Below are 17,498 nucleotides of genomic sequence, written 5' to 3' on the forward strand. Positions count from 1 at the left end.
GAGGCAGGAAGAGGAGACGGGTCAGCTGCCATATTATACGCTTCGTCAGCATCAAACGCAGGTCACGTCTCAGCTATCAGATTGACCCGTTGACCTCGCCGTCGTCCTGGACGCCGCTCTGCTTTCACACCACCCTGATCTGCATGCATCATGTGCACAAATCTGACACCAGTGGTTGAAGAAGTACTCAAACTGTAGAAGTATAAAAAGTAGCATAAAATGGAAATACTACTTATCAAATCTTCATATATCATCAAATCATCAAATCTTCATATATCATCAAATCATCAAATCTTCATATATCATCAAGTCTTCATATATCATCAAATCATCAAATCTTCATATATCATCAAATCATCAAATCTTCATATATCATCAAATCATCAAATCTTCATATATCATCAAATCATCAAGTCTTCATATATCATCAAATCATCAAGTCTTCATATATCATCAAATCATCAAATCTTCATATATCATCAAATCATCAAGTCTTCATATATCTGTCACATTCTGGTTTAATTAGTCAATGAATTGATCAGGAGCTGCTTAAAGACTGCAGAAATCTCCCTGCAAGGGCCAAATGTGAGCCACAACCACGCATATCTCTCGCTAGTTTACATTTCCTGGATGAAATTCCACTTTCACAGAATCATGAGTTCCAGATTTATATGAAATTATGTATTTTTTATGATTAAAATGTTTTGATGATTTAAGTCATAAACTAGCATGTAAAGCCTGCTGGGTTTAACGTTAGCTGTTGTAGTTAGCTCCTGTAGCTAGTTAGCTGCTGTGGCTAGTTAGCTCCTGTAGCTAGTTAGCTCCTGTGGCTAGTTAGCTCCTGTGGCTAGTTAGCTCCTGTGGCTAGTTAGCTCCTGTGGCTAGTTAGCTCCTGAAGCTAGTTAGCTCATGTAGCTAGTTAGCTGGTGTAGCTAGTTAGCTCCTGTGGCTAGTTAGCTGGTGTAGCTAGTTAGCTGGTGTAGCTAGTTAGCTCCTGTAGCTAGTTAGCTGGTGTAGCTAGTTAGCTCCTGTAGCTAGTTAGCTCCTGTAGCTAGTTAGCTGGTGTAGCTAGTTAGCTCCTGTATCTAGTTAGCTCCTGAAGCTAGTTAGCTGGTGTAGCTAGTTAGCTCCTGTAGCTAGTTAGCTGGTGTAGCTAGTTAGCTCCTGAAGCTAGTTAGCTGGTGTAGCTAGTTAGCTGCTGTAGCTAGTTAGCTCCTGTAGCTAGTTAGCTCCTGTAGCTAGTTAGCTGCTGTAGCTAGTTAGCTCCTGTAGCTAGTTAGCTCCTGTGGCTAGTTAGCTCCTGTAGCTAGTTAGCTGCTGTAGCTAGTTAGCTCCTGTGGCTAGTCAGCTCCTGTAGCTAGTTAGCTCCTGTAGCTAGTTAGCTGGTGTAGCTAGTTAGCTGGTGTAGCTAGTTAGCTGCTAAAGCTAGTTAGCTCCTGTAGCTAGTTAGCTGGTGTAGCTAGTTAGCTGGTGTAGCTAGTTAGCTCCTGTAGCTAGTTAGCTGCTGAAGCTAAAACGGACTGAAGCGGTACTTTGATGTTATTTATTCAATAAATCTGCTTCAAAACGGATTCCTGACCTGTTTAGAATAAGTTTCACAAAAATATTCATCTAATTTCTGTCAGGTATTTTATTTCACCTGTTTTAAAGGTGCTCAATATGAAACTCAGAGCATATCTACTGCCTCCACACGCAGCTAACAGCGCTAACAGCGCTAACAGCGTACCTGAGAGGGAACTGGAGGGTGGGTGCTACTCTTCTGCTACCACGCTGTGGGTCAGGACGCCGTTATCAGCTGTAACCGCTGTATGAGAGCTGTGCAGAGCTGCATGAGGCCGTGAGCTCGCCAATGAAGCACGCTCACATGCACGAACATGCACTAAAAGCACGAGCGGCCGGCCCAGCGACGTGTCTGGGTGTCTCTCATAATACGAGAAAAAAGTCATAATATTATAAAGTAGTAATTTTACGTGTTATTAACTTTGTTTCTTGTAAAATTCTGACTTTATTCTCGTAATATTACGACTTTATTTCTCGTAAAATTCTGACTTTATTCTCGTAATATTACGACTTTTTTTCTCGTAAAGTTATGACTTTATTCTCGTAATATTACGTCTTTTTTCCTCGTTTAGTTATGACTTTATTTTCGTAATATTACAACTTTTTTCTCGTAATATTATGCCTTTATTTTCGTAATATTAGGACTTTTTTTCTCGGAAAGTTATTACATTATTCTCGGAATAGTACGACTTTTTTTCTCTCGGAAAGTTATGACTTTATTCTCGTAATATTACGACTTCTTTTCTCGTAAAGTTATGACTTTATTCTCGTAATATTACGACTTTTTTTTCTCGTAAAGTTATGATTTTTTATCGTAATATTATGACTTCTTTTTATCGTAAAGTTATGACTTTATTCTCGTAATATTACGACTTTATTCTCGTAATCTCAGATGTTTCTCCCCTCAATGTGGCCCTAATACTCCATAGTACATTTACTCTTTGGTCCTCACTGCATTAGACTTATATCCTATATACTTAGAGTATAAACTGAGTTACCTTCATCACAATGATCAAATGTTTTGCAGCTCCAGACGGATTTTTTTCTTTGCCTAAAATGGCTCTTTTGATAGTAAAGGTTGCTGACCCCTGACATAGACAATAGTGGTTTGCTGCTATATTAATGCTCTGAATATCTTATAGAAAACCTTTAAAGACTGAATAATGTAAATAGCAACAACCGCTTATATAAAGTGCCATCCATGCAGCAGTGCCTCCTGTGGTCACAGTCAGTCTACAGGTTTATTTTCTACTTTATAATAATCTCAGCGATGTGATTTTCATCAAGAATTAGAGGAAGAAAAATCTGCGTTTGGAGTTAGAAGTACTGTAAGTGAGTGTGCTGGAGGTTTTTAGGGCCACATTTGCTCATCAAACCCAACAGAGACAAACAGAAATAACCACCGCTGTCATTTCTCCGAGCTAATTTTATCTCACCTCGGTATTGTTACGCAATGAAACACACTCACACTCCCCTCAGAGCCCCCTGCCTCTCTCCAGCGCTCCAACATGCATACATTATGAGAGCAGGCCGGGTGAGTAAGCATGACACTCGCTGACACTCCTGCAGCGTGGAGCAAAACGCAGTGGAGCTTCGACATGACAGGTAACCTGCAGGGCAGGTGGGAGTCAGGAGGATCACAGTGCAACAAACCTCTTATCTAATCTATTACATCTTTTATTAGTAATTGACAAAACATTCACAAAAATAATGTAAAATAATAAAATCTAAAATAAAAATGTACTAGTATTAGAGATGAGAGTGAAAGTTTATCTTTGATCTTAGAAATAGTAACAATTAATCTAATAATACTCTGAACTCAAAGTCCACTCACTAGATTTACATCACATCTCATGATCTTCATGATAACGTAGTTGTGACGTGTGGTCGAAAGCTCAAGAAAACACTAATAAGTAGACCATAAGTGAAGATTATTAAGTCAAACTTGAATATTATGTGAAGTAATTAAACAAAATATGCTTATTATCATTATTAGCATGTATTAAATATTTTAATTGAGTTTAAATATATATTAAAACTAAATATTTTAAGTTACTTATGGCTATACTTTTGTCGCTTAAAAGTTGTGAAAATTTTACATTAATTGATTTTTAGGCCACGAAACATGCTGACAAATTATTTAAATTATTGAACTTGAACAGCAAACAGTTGCTTATTTACACATCCAGCAGTTAACAGAGCGACAGGATGATTCATCAGGAGTCTTTGTGTTTGTATAAGTCCAATATTCTCTCTCTTTTAGCTCCGTTTTTGGTCTCCACTATCTCCGTATTGATCCGATACCAGTGTTTAATTAATAAGCTGTATGCCTCGCTGTGTGGAAGTGACTTTGATCGAATCTTTTATGTGTAAGGCAACATCAGGCTTGACTTAAATATTGCTCTCCTAACTTCGTAAAACAAAATGGAACAAATCAATACAGATATAAATTTAGTGAATTGTTATTTATTATTAAAATAATAAATTGTACACCAAAAATATCCTAAAAAATTAACAGGAATTATAATTCAAGTATCAACCTTTTTAATGCAGCATGTATGTGAATGACATCAGCTGACAGGAAATAAACATGGACCCAAACTGTTGCCTAGCAACGCAATTCCGTTGAAATGCGCTAAAACGGAGCGTTTTAGACAGAGGGTAAATACAGGTATATTCAGGCAGACAGTATGACGAAAATAAAGTTTTTTTTTAACATTAAAGCATGTAAACATGTTCTAGTAGAAACACAAAATACAAGTATGAACTTGAAAATGAGCACGATATGGGACCTTTAACACATTTTTATCTACTGGGAAAACAGCAAATCTTCACAATTAAGAAGCTGAAACTGGAACATTTTCCTTAATAAACAATTCATCAATTGTTGATTATATTTCTTTCTTTCTTTCTTTATAAAGCCCACCCCTGACTCCAAACACTCAACATCCTCATCTATTTGCATCACACACACACAAATCAAAAAGTGACACAGCAGCAGAAACAGCAGTGATGCTCTCTGTTATCAGTGAGGGCAGCTGCTGCTACTCCAGCATCTCTATTGTCTTTAACTTATCACATCCCACACACACACACACACACACACACACACACCGAACACACAGCAAGCCTGGAGGTCCCAGCCATCACTAAAAGACCTCAAACATCAACATATCACAGAGCTTTAAAACCATCCACAGCAGCTCTCTCTGAACTGAACTGAGGAGGAATAAATGTTCCTGTGAGGCAGAGAGAGAGAGAGAGAGATCCTCTCAACCCACGCACAACCTGACAGAGACATTCAGTCCACTTTGCATCCACACTGTGGCACCCAAAGCCTCTCAATTTGTCTGCATGCTATTAGGGAAGTGAAGGGGGGGTTGCACACACACACACACACACACACACACACACACACGCGCACACACACACACACACACACACACACACACACCACCACCACCACCACCACCACCACATAAATCTCTTTTATCACAAGACACACCTCATTAGATAAACAGCAGCAGCAGCAGCAGCAGCACTGTTCTCTCTGTGTGTGATTAAAGACAGCAGCTTACATCAGCTTCTCCTCATATTAGGCCTGTTTGTCCCTAATTAGCCTTTGGGCAGAGAGGGGGGAGCAGTGTGTGTGTGTGTGTGTGTGTGTGTGTGTGTGTGTGTGTGCGTGCATGTGTGTGTGTGTGGGGTTCCCAGAAGTGTTCCCGGGCTCTTCCTGCAGCCCCCCATCTTCATGCATCAAATCACATTTTAAAGAAAGCCTTTGGAGAGATGCTGCAGCAGCAGAGCAGCGTGCGTTTCTTGTTGTGGAGCATCAATCATCCATCATCTGCATATGTGCAGATCTTTCAGGGTCAGGCTGCATGCATAAAAAACTGTTTTAATATATATATATAAATATATAATAAGCAGCTTACTTGCCAAGCTCCTCGTACAGCTGGAATTCATCCGTGAAACGCGTACAAGTAGTGGTTGCCATGGTGCGGTCTCCTCCGAAATGCGCGGTGCGTCGCAGCGGACGGGAGGACCTCTCTGTCTCTCTCTCTCTGGCTCTCTGGATTTCTCTTTCTCTGTCTCCTCCCACCTTAAACCTCGGGACGGCTGGTTGTTCAGCTGCAGCTCTCCTCACACACACACAGAGAGAGACACACAGACTCACTGACACGGTCCCGGCTCGGACGGGTCTGCAGCTCTCGGTTCTCTGAGAGGACGGACTCTTTAAATACCACACTGACTAACTGGTAATGTGAGCTCACCATGACGCGTTGCTCTGGGTGAGGAGAGAGAGAGAGAGAGATGGAGAGAAAAAAGGAAAAGCGGTAAAGAAAAAGTGTGATTGAAGAGCAGCAGCATTTGATTACACGTTATTAGAATAAATCATATAAATGAAATACATTTGACTGTGCAATATATCCTTGATGCAATATACACCTCAAGTGCAACTTTGTTTACATTTTATTTATTACATCTACCCTACACTGTAAAAAAAAAAACATTTTTACCGTTTTTTTCAAGAAATTTTACATTTTTTTTCTGTATTTCAAAATGACAGAAATAAAATGTAAAAATGACATGTTTCATTTGTGATTTATATGTAAATGGTCTTAGATTTACAATATTTTTTGTAATCACAATCGTAATTATCTGTATTTAAGCTTTTCTTAATCATTTTTAAAGATAGTTATTCTGTTTTTAGATGTTTATGACTCTATTTTAACAATTAATTTATGTTAGAAGAAAAGGATTTCATGGAATTCAAAAAATATTTCTTGTAAAAATACAGATTTTTTTTGCCAAACTTCTGAGAGTTAATGTAAATTTGGGCTTTTGCAATGTAAAATTACATATTTCATTTGTGATTTATATGTAAATGGTCTTAGATTTACGGTGTATGACTATTCTAACAAAAAATATATGTTAAAAGTAAAATATTTCTTGTAATATTACAGTAATAAAGGCTAATTATAAAAACAAATGTTTACAGTTTATTTATGTTAATTAACGGACAGGATTTTTCCGTATTTTCCCCTGCTGGAAAATTTCCGTTATTTTACACTTTATTTTTTTACAGTGTACCTATTTTACAAGTGCAATTATCTCTGTTTACATTACATCTATTTTTATGTTTTATACCTCTAGTGTAACACTTCTGTTTATATTTATTTATTACATCTACTTTACCTGTTTTATTTGTCTTATTATAACTGTGTGTTTTACCTGTTATATGTTTTATCTGCCTCGTTTAGTCTTGTCAAGTATTTGTTTTAAAGCACTGACCAGAAGTGGCAAACTGTGAATCTCGTTGTATTTAATACAATGACTATAAAGCTTTCTATTCTATTGAAGAGGAGAAATCTGCAGCCGATAATGAAATCACTGCACTTGTAAGAGTCTATTTAGAGGATTTCATCATGAAGAAGCGGATCAGAGAAAATGCATTTATTCTCAGTGTAATTCAGTTCAGGAGACTTTTTGCATCTTTAAATGCATTTTATTATTTTTCATTTCAAAATTTATTTCAAACATGTAGAATACAAAAAAAATTAAAGAAGAAATAAAGAAAAATGATGATCATACCAACAAGTGGACAGTCAGAAACAAGTAGAATTTACATACAATGAAAAGCATAAGAAAATTGTCAAACACTTGATGCCTTGATTTACAGTACCTGTGAGGGTTTCTGGATCAATATCTGTCATTGTGTTGTTAATTGATTTACAATAATAAATATATACATACATTTTGCATAAAGCAGCATATTTGTTCACTCCCATGTTGATAAGAGGATTAAATACTTGACTAATCTCCCTTTAAGGTTCATTTTATAGATAGCTGTAGATATGTGTTAGAATATGGAAAGTAAACCTCAGGTCATTTCTTTCAGAGAGACCGATGAAAGAAGTCCGTATATGAGGCAAAGAGCTGATCTTTATATTAAGTGTTAAACATCACCTCCAGCTGAGGACATAAAGGCTTTCGTTGAACTGCTCGGTGTCAGACTCCTCTCATCCCTTCAGCTCATCATCAGCTCAGCGTTTCCATGCTGAGAGTGGAGAGATGGATGGATTTATTGATGAAGGCGCCGCAGCACTTATCTCAACACAACAGTAATGTGTGTTTGATTGAGCCGAGTGATGACGGGAAGACACATTTCCCTTTTTGTCCAGCTAACAGACTTTAATGTTGTTAAAGTGTCCAGAGTAACGGAGAACTGACTGATTATTGATGAAGTGATCAGTCAATGAAAGGAGAAGGAGAGTAGAGGACTGCTGAATATCTGGAGATGAGGGTCAACTGTTTTTAGTCTTTTACCTGTTTATGCACTTTAGAAGGAGTTCATAAACTATAATTAGTTAATATAATTTGTTTATTAGTTAGTATAAAAGTATAATTAGTTAATTCAACATGCTGACTCAGCCGGAAAACCTCCGACACGGGCCGACTACCACTACCAGGGACACACCACAAAAACTAGACCGACAGACGCTCACCGACGGCACAAAACTGTCTGTCGGCTTGATTTTACTAAGTATACTGAGGTCACTTGATGATAAATTGAGTAAGCTCTATCCGCTGATGAAGACCACAAGATGCGTTTAAAGACTCTTGAAAGAGTTAGTAAGTAAGTGGAGGAACTTTTACTTCAAAAGAATGAGCTTTAATGTTTGATATTTAACAAGTCTTTTATTTAACAAGAGTTTTGTGTTTGGTTGTGAGGCAGCTGAAGCAGAGAAACAGCATCCAGTCGTCCTTTTCCATGTTGTAATATCGTCCATCTGCTGTTCTTATTATAATAGATGAGAAAATAAGAGACCAGAGGACAACGTCATGGCTTTATATGACTGAAGAGGACGTCTGAACCAAAAGATTTGTCTTCAGTTGGAGAGTGACAGATTCAACCAGTAACAAGAAGTCGGTTTACATCCACCTGTTTTTATGAGCATTGTCAATCTGCGCATAAAATAAAACAAAAACAAACCCGATATATGGTGAAACGTTGGCGTATCCATTAAAACGAAAAGCAACAGAAACACTGAAGAGCTGAAAACACGATGGAGACTGCAACCTTCCAAATATTAATACATCAAATGTCACGTTTTCTACTGTTTGAGATGTGTTATAATAAGAACCGGATACCGGACTCAAAGACGGTGCCCACAAAACGTTTTCTAGCTTCCAGTTTTACTTACAAACCAGCTGTTTATCTCGATGAATCGACTCCTGACGTCAACATGAGAGCAGTTTGCAGATTTTCTGGCAATTTGTTTAAGATCTGCGCTACATTTGGAAGGAAACCTGCCGACCAAGAGACGACTAAATGCTCAACAGTTTGGGGGAATTGTTCTGAGAATGAAACTGAAAATGATCACTCATGTAGGCACTCATGTAGAGTTATTAAATAAAGAGCAAAACTGTTAACAAAGCAGACATATTTATCAGATTTCATACTGCCAGAACATCAAATAAAGGTTTGATATAATGACGTGTCCTCGTCTTCTTCAGTTCCGCTCTCACAGTTTAGGACCAAACAGACGTCCAGCAGGCAGGTAAACGTTTACTTCGAGCAGCTCTGTGAATGAACCAGGATCGGTTCACGTGTGGCTTCAGAACTGCACGGCGCTGGCCGGGATGTCGAACATGGAGGGGTCGAACTGCTGCCCTTTGAACGGCGAGCCTTCGGCGTCCCAGCCCTTCTTCAGCATGTCGTGCACCTTCTGTGGCGAGAAAGAGATGTTGCTGATAAACCCCACAGTGCCATCTAGAGGTGATGTAACTGACCAGCAGAGCAAATGATGATGGAACATAAAAACAACTGATTCAGACAGTAGACAGTTTCTCCATCAGTGACTTTAACTGGCTTCTATTCAGTGTAATCATTCACTGCTTTCACCGCTGTACACGACAGTTCTTCTAGTTCCAACAAACCCAACAGAGTGAGACCTCTTCTTCTCTCTAGCGGATCGCGTCACGTTGATTTCAGGAGTCACATCCTTCAGTGAAACTTTCAGTCGCATCATATCAATAATTTAAGCTCATGAATGTAATATTATTTTCTAACCAGGACTTTCAGTATTTGGATCAAGTAGCTCATGAAAATAAGAAGAAGAATTCAGATGACTACAGCTGTTATTTCTCTGTGTCAGATACATGTTTAATCAACATTTAAGTAAATATTATGGAGGACAGAACCTGCCAAAATAAACTAAATAAATCAATAACTAAATAAATAAATAAAAATGTCATTAAATGTTACAAAAATAATATTAAAAATAAATGTAGCCATTAATTCATTGATAAAATGTGACAAATTAATGTTTGTTTTAATTTGCTTCTTTATTTATAAAATAATAATTTAATTTTACCTTTTATGTATTTATTTTTATACATTTTTAAATGTATTTATCTTTGCATTTATTTTTTTATTATTTATATATTTATTTATGCTTTTATATATTTATTTTTTTATTATTTTTATTAACTTTTAAATATATTTATTTATTTAAAAAATATATTTTTAATTTTTTATATATTTATTTATGCTTTAATACATTTATTTTTTATTTATTTCTCCATGATTTTCCCTTTGCATTTCACCTATTATTTATTTCCCCAAACTCATTTATTTCTGTTTTCTTAGTAGCAGAAAGTCGCTCAAAATTGTACTAAATACAGTACTTGAGTAAATGTACTTTGTTACTTTTCTTTACCATTTCGTGACTCTGTGGTTTTCCCTGCAGCTTCTGATGGTAGTCAAAGGAGAGTCTGTCCAGAACGGCGTGCTCCTCGTCGTCCACCGTCGCCATGGAGCGCTCGCGGTTGATTTGGTTTATATCGATCTCCGCTTCTCCTTTCAGCACCGCGTTCCACCAAACCTCCGAGCTCTTACTGAGCGACATCTGGAAGTCAAAGACGGGGGGGGGTGAATCAAAAGATGTTCATTTAAAAGCTGGACACAGATCGAGTGATGTGTGTGAGTTTTACTCACGACCACGCAGCTTCCCGGCTCCAGACTCCACAGAGAGTTCTCAGTGTTGATCTTGTGGGTGAACTCTCCCTCCATCAGGGTTTTCTCTTCAGCTCCCTCCTTCACGCTCACCTGCAGTCTGCTGGGCTGCAGACTAACTCTGACCTGAGGACACGACCGGTATGAGACATGAGAGCTGAGGTATTCCTGGTACGTGAGGCGGAGGGATAGACGGAGTTTACCTGTCGGCCTTTAACAACCGTCTTTGGCACCAACACGCGGATCTCCACGTCGGTGTAGTCCTGAGACCAGCTGTAGTTCTCCCTCACAGCCCCGTTGTAGCTCTCAGGGTCCGACTGGAGCTTCTCCCGACTCCTGAAACACAACAAGCACACGTACAAAGATCCTTTAATAACCCATGATATGTCAAATGTTCTGTGCTCTAATGCCTCCCCTGTAATGTATTTGACATTCATGATAGATTACCGGAATTTAAAGGGATAGTTCACCCCCAAATCAAAACACATATTTGTCCTCTAACCTGTAGTGCTATTAGGAGGTATCAGCAATAGAGATGTTACTCAAGATAATCCATTTGTTGTGAGCAGTTTCATGCAGGAACTATTTTCTTTCTACTGAATTATATCCGCCAACCGTATCACCACGCAGAAGGAAGCGTGCATCTATACTGTTAGCTCACCGAGCATCACTGAGCTAGTTAACGTTACTGCTCAGCCGAGGAGGACGCCATTAATGTTTAAATCTCTCTTTGTCACAAGCACGAGCCTCTCGTCCATTAGGCCTTTCCCATTTCCTAGTTTCTACCTCCTAGATTCCTTTCCTCGACTCCTCTCCTCACGTCTCAGTCCCTCCCACGGGAGATGCGAGCGGAGGAGGAGAGGAAGAGACGTGAATGTGTCCGATACATATTTAATCAACATTTAAGTAAATATTATGATGGAACCTGACAAAATCAACTAAATAAATGACTGAATAAATAAATAATTAAAAATGTCATTTGATGTAGCAAAAATAATATTAAAAATAAATGAAGTCATTAATGAATTGATAAAATGTGACATGAATTGATGTTTCTGTTTTAATCTGCTTCTTTATTTATAATAATAATAATAATAATAATTAAATTTGACCTTTTATGTATTTATTTTTATTAACTTTTAAATGTATTTTTTTGCATTTATTTTTAATCATTTATTTATTTTTGCATTTTTATATATTTATTTATGCAGTTATATATTTTTTATTTTTGCATGTTTTTCCCTTTGCATTTCACCTATCGTCCATTAGGCCTTTCCCATTTCCTAGGTTCTACCTCATCGATTCATTTCCTCGACTCCTCTCCTCGCGTCTTAGTCCCATGAATATGACATGTGGCACAGCTGCATCGTCTGTCCATTGTTTTGTTATACTGCTGTATTTCATGTGTAAACAGTGGAGGTCACTCACTCTTCTGCTGAGGCTGTACTGGCTGCAGCTGCCTGGTCTCCCGCAGCCAACTGGTCTGGACCTCTGCTGCTGCTGCTGCTGCTGCTGCTGGCGGGCCGAGGTCTGGCGGTCGCTCCTGAGGAGGCCGGAGCTGAAAGAGCAGCTGGAGAGCAGCTCTCCTCTGCGCTCTGCTCCTCCGTCTCCTCGGGAGGCGAGTCGGCGACGATCTCCAGTTCTTGAACCGCCGGAGGAACGCATCGACTCTCCTCTCTCTTCTGCAGCTCGCTCAGCTGCCGCTCTCTGTCGTGCTCTGCCAGCTTCTCAAACAGCTTAAACGTCTGAAGAGGGAATAAAAGATTATTAGAGATGAATTTTAACTCATTCACGCATCTTTCATCAGACAGGAGGAACTAAACTAGCTGCTGTTGGCTCACTGTAGCACAGGATCTGACACGTTTAGCAGATTTAAAATTAATGTTTTACGTTAACAATATTCTCAATCTTGTTCCTAATGAAGAGAAATCTATTTCTGTGGTGTCGACTCATTCACTGCCTGTGTATAGACACTCAGTGTCCAGTTTATTAGGTCCACCTAAAAGTAAAGCAATCTATTACAACAAATCCTCCTTCATGAAGGTTATTATGACATAAAATAGTGCAGAAATTAAAATATAGGAATGAAATAGTATATATAAAATAGAAAGAATATAAATTTATAAAAAACAATAAATATTAGCCAGATAAATAAATAAATAAATAAAGTTAAAAGCCAGACTAAAAATGTGAAATACGAGAAATAATTAGCCAGATAAATAAATAAATAAATAAATAAATAAAGCTCAGTTAAGAGCCAGACTAAAAAGGTAAAATAAAATAAAAATTAGCCAGATAAATAAATAAACAATTAGCTAGATAAATAAATAAACAATTAGCTAGATAAATAAATAAAGCTCAGTTAAAAGCCAGACTAAAAAGGTAAAATACGAATAAATAAATAATTAGCCTGATAAGTAAATAAATAAATAAATAAAGCTCAATTAAAAGCCAGAATAAATATCAACATTCTCTACTGCCCCTATCTATCTATCTATCTATCTATCTATCTATCTATCAATAACCTTATTGAATGTGAATGTTTAGTGGTTAATAATATAAATATATAAATATATATACATATAAAAATATATATAAATATATATATAAAAAAATGAATATATATAAATATAAATATAAAACAGGTGCAGAGCCTGAACTAACTGAACTGGTCTCTCCTCCTCGTGTTGTTGTTGTCATGACACTGAACCCATCCAGCAGCTAGTTAACGACCATGTTGACAGACGCTTCACCTTGAACACCATCTTCTCCGCCGCCCCGGGAGGAAAGCCCATCATCTTGTCCGCCGCCCCGGGAGGTAACCCGGTCATCATCTGGTCGTCGGTGCTCCGCAGCAGCCGGTAGAAATCCGTCTTTCGGTACAGAAACCCGAAGTAGACCTGCAGGAAGTCCCGGATGTTACCGACGTGCTGCAGGATGCCGAGCAGAGCGGTGTCGTACATCTCCGTCATCTGCAGCGGCGGCGACGCCATGAGGGCTTTTAACGGTTTAACTAGGTTCACTAAACTCTAAACTATCTCACTATCTGGTTTAAAGAGCGAAATAAAGCGTCTTTTATCAAGAAATATGAGTTTATAAATGAGTAGGACTCGCTGGCGGACGTTTCATGCGCTTCTCCTTCCAGAACAACAGCAACACATCCGGTCCAGCATTTCAAAATAAGTGCATCATTTCTACAATCACGTAAAATTCGACACAATTAAGCACACAAAAACAACAAAAACATAAATATAAAAACATAATAATGTACTTTGTATCCTTTAACACCACTAATAACTATTACAACAAATGTATTGAAAGTTAGTCGTTCTTTATTTTTTTAATTATTTTTTATTTTTTCTCTATCCGGTTGGTGCAGCAACAGTCGTCCGGGTGGAAATAGATGCCCAATTGTCCGATAAATAGTTCCAGTGTACAGGCAGCTTCATATTAAACAGCATGGCGGCGTCCTTGAGGCTGCTGGTAAGAAAAACTAATATTTAAACGTTTAATACGTTTCTATGAACTCATGTTTACATCTTAATATACCTGTAATATACCTGTAGTATACCTGTAATATACCTGCGTGTCTGTGTTCAGTCAGCTGTTCAGTTTCACAGCGTGTTTATTTAGAAGATAACAGTTTAACCTGCTGCTACATAACTACTGCTACTCCTTCTTCATCTTCTTCTTCAATATGTCTTTATTAACATATTCGGTTTGTTTAACACATCAACCTTTACTATCTAAAGAGACATTTTAGGCAAAAAGAAAAAGAATAAATCCGTCTGGAGCCGCAAAACATGTGATCATTGTGATGAAGGTAACTCAGTTTATAGTCTAAGTATATAGTATATAAGTCTAATGCAGTGAGGGCCAAAGAGACAATGTACTAAGGAGTATTAGGGCCACATTGAGGGAAAACACATCTGAGATTTACACAATAAAGTCATAATATTACAAGAAAAAATTTCGTAAATTACGAGATTAAAGTCATAACTCTATGAGAATAAAGTCATAATATTACGAGAATAAATTTGTAATATTACGAGAAAACATTTTGTAATATTACGAGAATAAAGTCATAATATTAAAAGAATAAAGTTGTAATATTACGAGAATAAAGTCATAACATTACGAGATTAAAGTCATAACATTACGAGATTAAAGTCATAACATTACGAGATTAAAGTCATAACATTACGAGAAAAAAAGTCCTAATATTAAGAGAAAACATTTTGTAATATTACGAGAAAACATTTTATAATATTACGAGAATAAAGTCATAATATTACGAGATTAAAGTCATAATATTACGAGATTAAAGTCATAACATTACGAGAAAAAAAGTCCTAATATTACGAGAATAAATTTGTAATATTACGAGAAAACATTTTATAATATTACGAGAATAAAGTAATAATATTACGAGAATAAGGTCATAACATTACGAGAATAAGGTCATAACATTACGAGAATAAATTTGTAATATTACGAGAAAACATTTTATAATATTACGAGAATAAAGTAATAACATTACGAGAATAAAGTCATAATATTAAAAGAATAAAGTTGTAATATTACGAGAATAAATTTGTAATATACGAGAAAACATTTTGTAATATTACGAGAATAAAGTCATAACTTTAAGAGAATAAAGTCATAATATTACGAGATTAAAGTCATAACATTACGAGAATAAAGTCATAACATTACGAGAAAAAAAGTCCTAATATTACGAGAATAAATTTGTAATATTACGAGAAAACATTTTATAATATTACGAGAATAAAGTAATAATATTACGAGAATAAAGTAATAATATTACGAGAATAAAGTCGTAATATTATGAGAATAAAGTCGTAATATTATGAGAATAAAGTCATAATATTATGAGAATAAAGTCATAATATTACGAGAGTAAAGTCGTAATATTATGAGAATAAAGTCATAATATTACGAGAATAAAGTCGTAATATTATGAGAATAAAGTCATAATATTATGAGAATAAAGTCATAGGTTTACAAAAAGAAAACAAAAATAACATGTAAAGTACTACTTTATAATATTACGACTTTTTTTTCTCGTAAACTTCTGACTTTATTCTGGTAATCTCAGATTTATTTTTTTCCTCAATGTTGCCCTAATACTCCGTCGTACCATAAACCTACAACAGGTACGAGGGTAGTACATGCAATAGGTGGTGTTGCCTTCATTATGAGGCTCAAATACGTTTTGCGGCTCCAGCCAGATTTTTAAAATTTATTTTTTTTGCCAAAAATGTCTCTTTTGATAGTAAAGGTTGCTGACCCCTGACCTCGGGTGTCTCCCCTTAACTGAACATTAAAGAAGCATTCTTGTTCTTTTTGCAAAAACAGACATTCATAGATGCAAATGTTTTATTTCAACACTTTTCTTGTGTCTTCTTGTGGATAAATGACAACATAAAGTGTGTTAAAATGTACAACCAAAGGTGGATAACCAGTTGAGATAAACTGGGAACTGCAACTGAATCATCATTTCACAAGCTCAGCTCTTACTGATCCTGATTAGATCCTGTAAAGCCTCCTGTTCTCAGAACTAGTCGTAGTAATCTGATGGTTTATTTCCCCTCTGCAGAGTTCTTTATCCAGGTCCGGCTCATTATGCAGCTCCTCTGGAAGCAGAGCCCTCCACGTCACTGCAGCGTGCTGCAAGGTAAACACTCCAGACATCATTATAATGAACCCTATATAGGTTAGGTTCACATTATTCTGAGTCTGTCTTAAAACAGTCCTCACTTGCCCATATGAGCTAGACAATTTAAGAAGATATCTCGCAGAGTTACAGTCTCTGAAGTGCAGAGTTCTTTGTATATTTGGGATTTGCACGATGGCGTAACTAAGCACTAGTGAGCATTCTTGCTTTTGGATCGAGGCTCATCGTGTAGTTATCAGTTTGCTTTACTGACATTTTATCCTCTTTCTTTCTCTTTTGTTTTCCAGAACAAAGCAGCTCGTGTCCGAGTGGGGAAAGGAGACAAACCTATAACCTATGAGCAAGCACTTCCACCTCATTACATCGCCCACCGCAAAGGATGGCTGTCACACAATACCAGTGAGCACGACCACGACCACGACCACGACCACGAGCATGCTCCTTAAAGAGCAACTTAACAGTTTGAATCTAGTGTTTGTAAAGATGTAAATACAACAGGACTTGTGGGAAAGGAGCAAAGCATGCAGAGACTATTTTAATCGGTTTAAAAGTTGTATTAGGCGATATACTTAAAGTGGATGTATTGCTGTATACTCTGTAAACTCTCCTTCCTGTTTCTTCTAGGTAACCTGAAAGGAGAGGAGGGCGCAGCTGACCGGACCATAGAGGACGTGTTCATAAGACGTTTCATGTTCGGGACCTTCCACGCCTGCCTGGCCAACGAGATCGTGATCAAACGACGCGGCAACCTGCTCATCGTGTGCGCTTTGATGATCCAGAAGTTACCTCCGCAGAAGTTTTACTTCTTGATCGGCTACTCGGAGTCGCTGCTGTCGCACCTGTACAAATGCCCCGTCAAGTTAGAGATTCAGACGCTGCAGGATAAAGCCGTGTACAAGTACCTCTGATGTTGTACTAATACTGAATGTTTCTACTAGAGATGGTTTACCACCAGATGGATTCTGCTCTTGTTCTTCAGCGTTATTGCTTTTGTGAAATAAATGCTCAGATTTAAATAGACATGTGTTATTGAAACATTATGCCTGATATTGTTAAACATATATAGCAACTACAAGGTTTAATAAACTGTATGTATGTATATACTGCAGCTCCAGTTCACTCTGATCCAACTGTTATTTACATTTGGAAATGTCATCCTTTTATCTATGAGCGGTGGAAGTAACAAATATTAATTGATAAAAAATTGAGGCGATAATA

At 37.2% G+C, this 17,498-nt stretch overlaps 3 protein-coding genes across 9 annotated transcripts in view; 1 reads left to right on the forward strand and 2 right to left on the reverse strand.

Annotated features, from left to right (window-relative positions):
• The window catches only part of camk2b2 (calcium/calmodulin-dependent protein kinase (CaM kinase) II beta 2), a 46,333-nt gene extending 40,513 nt beyond the window's left edge, over positions 1 to 5,820 (reverse strand). For 3 of the 7 annotated variants that reach the window (XM_074618438.1, XM_074618437.1, XM_074618431.1), the window contains exon 1: positions 5,496 to 5,818. In XM_074618438.1, coding sequence (XP_074474539.1) covers positions 5,496 to 5,557 — 62 coding nt within the window. In that variant the 5' untranslated portion in view covers positions 5,558 to 5,818. Of the gene's footprint in view, positions 1 to 5,495 lie in introns of all 7 variants that reach the window. The other 4 variants (XM_074618432.1, XM_074618434.1, XM_074618436.1 and 1 more) reach the window with 4 other exon arrangements.
• Positions 5,821 to 8,214: 2,394 nt separating this feature from the next.
• On the reverse strand, positions 8,215 to 13,745 carry nudcd3 (NudC domain containing 3). The gene is made up of 6 exons (XM_074617197.1): positions 13,336 to 13,745; positions 12,011 to 12,327; positions 10,786 to 10,918; positions 10,565 to 10,708; positions 10,287 to 10,475; positions 8,215 to 9,293 (listed from the first exon to the last, which is right to left on the reverse strand). Exons 1-6 carry the CDS (start codon positions 13,573 to 13,575, stop codon positions 9,183 to 9,185), a joined length of 1,134 nt encoding a protein of 377 aa, XP_074473298.1. The 5' UTR covers positions 13,576 to 13,745; the 3' UTR covers positions 8,215 to 9,182.
• Positions 13,746 to 13,923: 178 nt separating this feature from the next.
• Positions 13,924 to 17,298, forward strand: LOC141757037 (small ribosomal subunit protein uS3mA-like). The gene is made up of 4 exons (XM_074617198.1): positions 13,924 to 14,065; positions 16,203 to 16,280; positions 16,568 to 16,679; positions 16,905 to 17,298. Exons 1-4 carry the CDS (start codon positions 14,042 to 14,044, stop codon positions 17,186 to 17,188), a joined length of 498 nt encoding a protein of 165 aa, XP_074473299.1. The 5' UTR covers positions 13,924 to 14,041; the 3' UTR covers positions 17,189 to 17,298.
• The last annotated feature ends 200 nt before the right edge of the window (positions 17,299 to 17,498 follow it).

The sequence above is a fragment of the Sebastes fasciatus genome, chromosome 19, assembly GCF_043250625.1.
Source record: "Sebastes fasciatus isolate fSebFas1 chromosome 19, fSebFas1.pri, whole genome shotgun sequence".
NCBI classification, from domain to species: Eukaryota; Metazoa; Chordata; class Actinopteri; order Perciformes; family Sebastidae; genus Sebastes; species Sebastes fasciatus.